Here is a 9,399-nt window from a genome sequence, read left to right as displayed (position 1 = left end):
TTTCAAACTTTATCATTTAATAATTCTTTAAATTTTTTAACATTGAATTCTTTAAATATTTTAATTTATCTACAATGTAATAATGCTATAACAAACCAGGGACATAAAATCAATGTACAAAAATTGTCATTAAACCCTAATCACGACTTACGTCATAAATACATTTATTTAAATTATAATTGATCTAGTAACACAATATTTTATGTTCGCTCTAAGGCCATTCAGTTTTTTAATTCCAATTTTAATTCGAGCAAAAACATTTTCTTGTATAAACTGCTTACATAATAAACATAAAATGTATTGCAAAAATATTATTTGGCAGAGTAGTCAATACTTAACTTCATTTTGTAATCCTTAAGCCGTTTTCTAGGTAATACTTTGAAATAATAGTTTTCAATTTAATTTAACCCCTCCTGTTTTAATTATTTGGCTTTATTTTCAGATAATAAAGTAATATTAATTGTATTGGCTTTGTTTTTGATGAAAATAAAATACCAACTCTTTTTTTTCTCAAGCTGTTGTGTATTATTCATATTTTATCCGTTATGCAAATATTTTTAAGAATATTAAAGTAAACATGTTTCTTGCTTAGTTATAACTTTCATGTGAACCGAAACTGTTAAAAGTAACCACTTTGTCAGTTGTCAATAATAAAGTCAAAATTAAAAGTCAATATTATTTTTACTAACTCGCGTAAAAATTCCATTAACGTTAAAAAAAAAACATTTAGTCTGTATCGTTTTATGAAATAGTCTGTGGTATAGTCTATGGTAGTAAGTATCAAATAATAGCTAAATGACTGCTTTTGAAATGAACAAAAACGGATTTGGTGTTACGTACGCAATTGTTAGATATTCTTCAACTTCGGATTTAGAAAAGTGTTCTGAAGATACTGTTTGCGTAAGAAAATTTTCAGACGCCTCAAACCATAAAATGTTGCACGATCATGAAAGAAAAGATTTTAATTTCAAATTGGGAAAGTATCAAAAACTGTTAGAAAAGGTTTATAGATGTTTTTTTTAACATTTTTATTACTATATATTATATACAGTATTTTGACGAATCTTGTATATTGTGTGTGAATGACAGGGCAAAATGAATTGTTCTATGAAAAATTCAAAAAAAAAAAAAAAAGGCTAGAAATAGAATTGCGTTTATAGCTTGTGTTTTAAAATACCAGTTTTTCTAAATAATCTAGCGTTTCCAAAACTTTTTAAATTAATTTATGTTTTTTTAAAAAGCAAGATCCATGATTAATACCGACTCAAAACATGGAATGGCATGTTACAACTTAGAAAAAGGTGACCCTGAATATTTTAGTTAATAAAGACATCAGTTTAACAAATATTTGGTTGTTTGAAAAGCACCCTTGTATGGAAAAGCTCTCAGAATTCATGTGGAAGCCATGTTAAAAATATTTAAGACGTGACATTAAAAATATAAGGCATCGACAGTGCTTGCATCTTTTTAAACAAGTTTAGGTTTTCTGATAAAAAGTTTCGAAATGCTATTGACAATTTTAGAAAATTGCTAAACATTACCCAGTAGGCACAGGATCTGAAAAAGACGTCTTTTGAACGTTCAAAAGACGTTCAAAATGTTTAAGAGACGTATTTTTTACGTCCCGTGCATTTGGGTAGTGAAAATAGTGCTACAACATTTCTCCTTTATGCATGCTCAAATTTGAAAGAAATTTTTGATATCAAATGTGTACAATTGTCGCACCATCTAATAAATGAAACAATATCTATCGCATTTATTTAGCGCATTTTTTAGATATCACAGGAGGTACATTTTGAGGGTAGAGTGTGTTTTAAGAACATTCCTTTATTGTTAACGTGCTTTAATTCGCGTAAGTTTTTTAGCTGGAAAAAAAAAAAAAAAAATACGTTTAGGGTTATTGCTAATTGGTAGTACTCCACGGGTGGAACTTTTTTAGGGTTAATTTTTTGCGATGTGAGTTTATTTTGTAATATTTCAGGTAAAGTAGTTGATAGTTTCGAAAACTCAATAAAAATTTTATTAAAAGTTCTTCCGATTCCAAATTGAAAACTCATGCTGTAATAAACCATTAAGATAAGATATTGGCAAAATATTACTGTTCCTTGACAGACGGTTTTACAAAAATTAAAAATTTTCAAAATGTTCGTCATCTCGTCCTGTCTTCCCTCGCGAGGTAGCGAGCATATGCGTGTTTGCGCAAGTGTGCAGTTGTGTGAGTTGCTGTTGGTATGTGTGTAGGTGTGAGTTGTTCCATTACTTGCTTTTAAGTAGTTATATTTAATAAAATTAGTAAATGTTTAAAAATGATAAATTCTGTAACTTTTTATTTTCTATATATATAACTTTTTTTCACAAAAATCGTAACAATTACTTAAAAAAAAGTTTTTTAATTTAAAAAAGTATATGAAATTATCAAAAAATTTTTTGTTTTAGGAACATGATTTAAGAATGAGATTGGTGAGTGATTACGTTATTGTATCAAATTTGTAAAATTTAATTAAGTTTGAAACTCATTTCAATGAAATTCATTTTACTTTACAACAATTTTTTTTTTCCATTGATTCAAACCACACTTCACTGCTTCACATCACATAACTTAAACTCACGCCAATTTACTAGTTTTCACACCGTTTACAAAAAATTCAAGTCATTCTTTAGATTTCTAGTCTTTTTATTGAGATTTAACTGAACAAAAAACACCAGTTCAAAATAATATTTAAAAAAGCACTTCTGGTTACTGAAAGTGTATTTTAAATGTTATTTTTGTAAATTAGTGACAGACTATGGAATCATGTGTTAGTATTTAGCTTCCGTTTGATAGCTTTTTGTGAATACTAATATTTATAAAAAAGTTATTCAGACATAAAAGTAAAAAATGTCTTTTTTATTTTTAGGTCTAAATAATTTGACGTATGTTTTTTGAGCCAACTAAGTTACACATAAACCATATTTTGTTGTTTTCAGACACGTCATAATGTAAAAGTCTTTTTAAAACATTAACAACAAAATAAAATAATATTTTATAAATTTATTTTATCCATTTACCTTTTTTTTTTTTTTTGCATCTTCGTAAAGTGAGATAAAACTTCAGAATAAAAATGTCAGTATATGTTTAAACTGATATAAGGTTAGATATTGATTTTGGAATTTGACTAAAAGGTAGTAAAATGTGCGTTTACTATTTATGTCATAAGAATATTTTGGCATTAAGTTTTACAAAACAATATTTTTTTTTAGTTCATAATAAAAATAAACTATTTTCTCAAATTTAATGCCAAAAATTTGCTTAATATTAATCGTGTTACGCATCAAACTTATAAATTAATAAAAATAATTTTATTTATAAGAACATTTTTATTTAATTTAAAAAATCCTTCTTAGAAGCCAAAAGGCTAAAAGTTCATTTAATTGCAAATGGACTACATTTTTATATCTTTATTTTAAAAAAATCCTGAAACTGAAGTAGGAGAAATCATGCAAAAATGTCATCACGTTTTGCGGAGGTGTGACTAACTTTTTTTTTAGAAGTTTTTACTTACAGTGTTGCCCACAGACAGTGGGGCGTGTCTAGGGGATCTGCTACGTCGTTGGACGTACCCAAAAAAATTAAATAAAAGTTTTTCAACTTAAAAAAGTTTTACTATATGTAACTATTAAAACCAAACTACTGCAAAAACTAAAATTATGCACACCTGAAACGGTGGGAAAAAAATTTAAAACTGGAAAACATAATATTATTTCGATTTTATAGTTTTGCGATTATTAAAAAATAATAATTACAACATTTTGATGGAGGTTAAACGAACTTTTAAGTTATAACTTAGTCAGAAACTTGAATTAACATACTATATTTTATTTCGTTATATAGAACTTCATTTTTTAAAATTTTTTCTTTGATTAGTTTAAAAAAAATCAAAATGATTATTTTAGTGAAAACAAATTTTGGACTTCCCAAATTGCATACACCCTGAGTAAAATTTTTATCAGGTTTAACTATCATCAGAAGGTAAAATTAATTAGTAACAACAAGTATATATCAAAATATATCGATGGACATCCCTAGTTTACACTAGACTGCGTAATATTTTAATAACTTGCATTTTAAATAATAAATATGGAGAGCAAAAGTTTCAAATATGGAAAATAAAATTCGGATTTCCCCTTTAACATACACTCTGCTTAATTTGTGTTTTATTAAATTTATTAGATTATTCAATTTTATTAAACATAAAATATGGCCGTAGATTATTCAATTTTATTAAACAAAAAAAAATTCACAAGTTTATACAGCATTTCAAAGAAAAGTTAGTCCGTTAAAGAAAACATCCTTGCCTTTAAACTTAAGCGACCAAATATTATAATAATTGTTCAGAATTTTTGATATCACGATATCCTTTGGATACAAGAAAGGAAGACAGAGAGTTATTATAAGAAGAAGCTATTTATAACTACATCGATAAAAACTAGTATTTGTTACTTGGTTTTTGATAATCAAGCATTTGTGGCAAAAAAATTAAAATGTCTATATCCAGATTTTAGACTTGTTAAGTTCGAATTTTTATTTAGCCATTTTGTTTATCCTTTATGAGAATCATGAGAATCATAATAGGAATTATGATGAACCACATTTTACAAAAGTTTTTTATTCTTGTGGTTTCCTGTCTCAAAGAATGTCATAAAATATCAATAGAATATTTAATGGTTAAACCTCTGCTACTGCTTCTTCTACTGAAGTTAATAACAAACTTTGATTTTAATGTTGCTTAGTGTATAACAAAACATGTTTTTAACATAACTTTTTAAATTACATTGTGCAAGCAAGTAATAATGATATTTTTTATAGTTTGAATCTTATTCGAGCATTAAAAGATTTTTTCTCTATACTTAAAAATATTGTTAATTGACACCTCCAAATATGCTTTGAACAAGCCTAAAAATTTCAAATTATTTAAAATTAGTTATCACTGTTTCTTTGCTAGACCATCTGAGTACTAAGTTTAACACAATGTTTGATGATACAATTTTAAAGTGTTATAAAGCACCTGTACCCACCGTCCCATCAAAATTTGGTGGAAAATTGGCATAAAAGTAAAAAAAAAAAAGAGCCTTCTAATTTGAATTTGAGCGGCGCCCAATTCGGCGCCCAAATACGGGAGGCGTTGTCGAAAAACGTCCAGAATAGTCCCTTTCCTATGTTTAAATTTGCTTCGTTCTAATCTTCAGTTTCTTCTAAAAACAATTGTAGAAATTCAGTGTTTTGTTATACTAGTTAGAAAGACCGCATCATATCTTTAAGTGCCTTTTATTTAACCAAAGGCTTTATTAGGTTTATTTATTATTGCTAAACCAAAGGCTTTATTACGTGATTTTGGCCTGTGCGAAGTTTAGTTGAACTTCACTTTACTGTCTAAAATTCAAAAGTTAACTCCAATCTTATAATACTGAAACATTACAAGCAACAAATCTTTTTTTTACTGAGGCGCCTAAAAGGTTGTAAGAGAATAATAATAAGAAATTGCAAAGCAAAATGGTAGAGAAAGTCTAACTGGTTTAGTTTAGCTTTTCACACAGAGTCTATAGAAAGTAAACTAGTTTTTAATAAGTTCGTTATAAATACTTATGAGTTGTGTTTTAAATGAAATTCAAATATAATAAAAGTATAATTTCAAAAAACGTCTTAGCTATTTCCAGCCAGACATCATTGTAAAAACATTTAACATTGTACAGTTATTAAAATAAGTTTTTTGACTCTTTGAAGTATTTATAAAAATGAAATTTTTTTATAAATATAATTTTTGAAGTATTTATAAAGTTGATAGTTTATTATGTAAGTTGATAAAGATTATTTATAAGTTTGAAGTATTTATAAAATTGATTTAAATTGATACTTTGAAGTATTTATAAAGTTTATTCATAATTTAAAGTTATTTAGAAAATTGTATAAAAAAAATGTACACAGTAAAATTTTTTATTTAAAATATTATAACCTGTATATAGTGAGTATTTTCAAAAAATAGTTTTTTTAGTTTGCAAAAATCGTATTTTGAGCTTTAGTTATTATTTTAGCGATGTTATAAGTCATTTAAAGAATTATTAAAACATTTTTATTACAAAAAACTAAAAAAAACAGGGAGGGGAGGGGGCATAGTTTTTTTCAACTTACCCAAAAAATTTCCTGTAAACGCCCCTGAAACTGGCCTCTCAAACTAATTTAACAAATATTTAGAATTTTTTAACTAGAATGAATTTACTTTTTCTTGAACAGTGATGCTGGCAATGGAGCTATATAAATAGTATATAAATAAATTACTTACACTCGGAGCACTGTTGTTGTTCAGATGTATTAATCTAAATAACCTATAAACCAAACTGGCCTCTCAAACTAATTTTACCAATATTTAGAATTTTTTAACTTTTTAACTAATATAAATTTACTTTTTCTAGAACAGTGATGCTGGCGATGGAATTAGCTATATAAATAGACGCAGAGCCACTGCAACATCAGATACAAGTAAGCTGTTAAACTAAAAATATTTAGAAGTGAAAAATATGGTTTTATTAGTTTCATTATATACCAGATTTATATTGAATTGGGTTATAGCATTAATTTAGAATTTTTGAATTATCTTTTAAATAAATTGGATGATATGGGTATCACTAGGCTAATCTACAAAGTTTTGATGCCATGGTCACTAGTAATAATGCACTCCATATTCAAAAAAAATAGTGTCAATGTTGTAACCGGGAAAAAAAACTTCTTTGCACTACCGTTCCCAAACTGTAAGGCAAAAAAGAAACTTGTCGCAGTTGATTTTCAAACCATTCTGAATTGGGGAAGGTTGAATAAGATGAGCAGGTTCCTAATGAGCAGGTTCCTTAAATGGTATAACCTCTTTTAAAACAAATTTTTTCGCGAATTTTTTTGGTTAATTATATTCATACAAGTTCGGGGGTGTTATTTATTTTAATTTCTTGGTTGGATAGTTAATATCCTTCCATTGTCTTATTGTTGAAAAAATTTACGATCCCCGTTATAATTTTTTATTATTCAATATTTTGAAATTTTGTCAGAACGAAACAAAATCATCAAAAATTAATTATATCCTCAATATTTTATGCTTATCTACTGCTAATTTTATGGGTTATGTGAGATAATACATAAGCTGTTGTCGTGCTATTTAAATTATGATAGTACTTGGTAAAGTTGTTTAAGATGATACGTTTTGAGACGCTCAAGATGAGATGCGGCTTTTTATTAAAAAAAGCGCGTTTTTTAAAGTTATTCTCCACGGAGCTTTGTTTTAGTATTTCAAGAGCGAAAGTTTTTTCAAAAAATAGTATCGCAAACTTTTTTAGAGAGCTTTTTTAGGTTTCCTAAGATGAGATGATTGAGTGTTGAAAAAAACGCAATTTTCGGTATAAATTTTTTCATTTTAAATGAACTTTTCATTTATATTCTTTAAGAGGAAAGACTAAATTATGGTAGTCTGCAAATATAAATATAGATTATTATGATATTTTGGCTGCAAAATAAAATACCCTGTTAACATGCTTAATTCATGCAACCTTCCCCTACAAGTCTATCTTTTAGGTTAAGTTTTTACATTATAATATATCGGATTGTTACATTTGTATTGACCAATTACAATTAATCAATACGTTTTTAATATCAGGTTATTCAAGATGCTTATGTGGCAGGAAAATCTATTCTTTAGTAAACGGTAATCAAGCAGGCTGCACAGAAGACAAAACCTCAAATGTTAGAACTAGTAACCCAAGAAGATGCCATCATATGTCTCTTAACGACGAGTGTCAATTTAGAGAAACAGACAGAAAAACTTATGTTCGCAAAGAAAGACCTGTGAGCTTTATTATTAACTTATTGGTTATATATTTTTAGTATTACATGTTATTCATTTGTTGTTTTTATATATATTTATTCCTTTTACTTTTTATATAACTAGTCATTTCTGTTGATTTTTTATATTTTGGTTCCAGGCTTCAATGTGTGAAATAGACAATTCATTACGCATTTTAGAGGCAAGAGAAAAAGCAGATAATCGGAAACAAAAATTACATATGTTGGAACAAGATTGCATAAAAGCGTCCAAGCTAATATCTAAATCTAATTCTAATCTCAATCAAATTGCCTAATAAAACGAAACGAATTTTTTTAATAAGAATAGCTTCAATTTGAAGTGAAAAGTTTAGTAATAAAATGTGATGACAGCTGCATAAATTTGCACAATGAGACTTAAAAGATTCAAAGCGTCACAGATTATTGACACTTAAATTTTCTCAATGAGAAAAACTTGTATAATAAATGAATTATTTACAAAAATAACCGAACATATTTTTTTTGAGTAAAATTTAATGTGACATGTAAGTAGTTTTAAAGTTTGATAAACAAGCCTACTATCTACAAGTGTTTATTTTTTATTTAAATTACATCTAAATAAAAATAAATCGCTGATGAGATATGTGACGAGACGTATTATAGAAAGTAGTTAATTTCCCACGTTGCTATTTGAAGCGAGAGATTACACATTTTTGTCATCAAAGCATACAGTGAGACAGATTTGTTGAAAAATGTATATTTTTAGTGCTTAATAAATCATGATACAAACTATAAAGCACTGAATTTATACCTCTCAAAAGGTCCAAGTATTTATCTCTAAAAGCGTCCGATTAGGTTCAGATATTTTTTTTTCTAGAAATTAAACTGCAAGTTTTACTTTAATTTCTTTTTTGTAATAATACTTTTTGAACATCCATTAAATAATTAAACAATGACTGCAAAATTTGGTTAAAAAACAAATCTTTAATAATAGCTAGCAAATTGCATTCATATTTAAAATATTTTAAATTTTAACAGTGTTTTGACATCAAGTTCTTGTCAAAGCATTTGTTTATAAATATTAGTTTAATTATTATTGTGTATAAATATTAGTTCAGGTTACCATACAAAAATGGTAACCCGAATTCAAAAGAGTTGATTTTTGTAAGAATATAAAAACCATAATGGTTACCATAATGGAGGAAACATCTATGATATAGTTTGCTTTTATATTAATTTAATAAAAAAAACTTAAAAAAAAAACACAAAAAAACATTGTACTCTAACAACAGCATCAATACTTACTTTTTTAGGTATTAGATTGTACACTTTGTTTTGTAAACTGCATTTCATCTTATTTTATTAAAGTTTTTTTTCATTCTTTTAAACGGTACGTGATCTTAGTATGTAAAAATTAAAAGTTTAAAAGATGTAGAGAATTTTAATTTATATAGTTTATAGAATATAAACTTAAATATGTGATCATTTTTAATATGATAATTGTTGAGTTTATAAACTTTGTGCGACATTTATTATAACATAGGAATGCCATGAAATGT

General features: G+C 26.5%; 1 protein-coding gene across 1 annotated transcript; it reads left to right on the top strand.

Annotated features, from left to right (window-relative positions):
* The first annotated feature begins 716 nt into the window (after positions 1–716).
* Positions 717–8,428, top strand: LOC100209326 (uncharacterized). The gene is made up of 5 exons (XM_065795533.1): positions 717–1,002; positions 2,437–2,460; positions 6,448–6,514; positions 7,677–7,864; positions 8,002–8,428. The coding sequence occupies exons 1-5, from the start codon at positions 796–798 to the stop codon at positions 8,155–8,157; spliced, it is 642 nt and encodes a 213-aa protein (XP_065651605.1). The 5' UTR covers positions 717–795; the 3' UTR covers positions 8,158–8,428.
* Positions 8,429–9,399: the final 971 nt, after the last annotated feature.

This window comes from Hydra vulgaris, chromosome 04, assembly GCF_038396675.1.
Source record: "Hydra vulgaris chromosome 04, alternate assembly HydraT2T_AEP".
NCBI lineage: Eukaryota > Metazoa > Cnidaria > Hydrozoa > Anthoathecata > Hydridae > Hydra > Hydra vulgaris.
Note: the sequence above shows the minus strand (reverse complement) of the source record. Positions and strands in the feature narration are given on the sequence as shown.

What these genes read in the sequence shown, in the direction of transcription:
- LOC100209326 (XM_065795533.1), top strand. Translation starts at nt 796, where the DNA reads ATGACTGCTTTTGAAATGAACAAAAACGGATTTGGTGTTACGTACGCA. An exon ending in ATCAAAAACTGTTAGAAAAG is followed by an intron (nt 1,003 to 2,436) that starts GTTTATAGATGT and finishes TTTTTGTTTTAG; the next exon opens with GAACATGATTTAAGAATGAG. An exon ending in ATGATTTAAGAATGAGATTG is followed by an intron (nt 2,461 to 6,447) that starts GTGAGTGATTAC and finishes TACTTTTTCTAG; the next exon opens with AACAGTGATGCTGGCGATGG.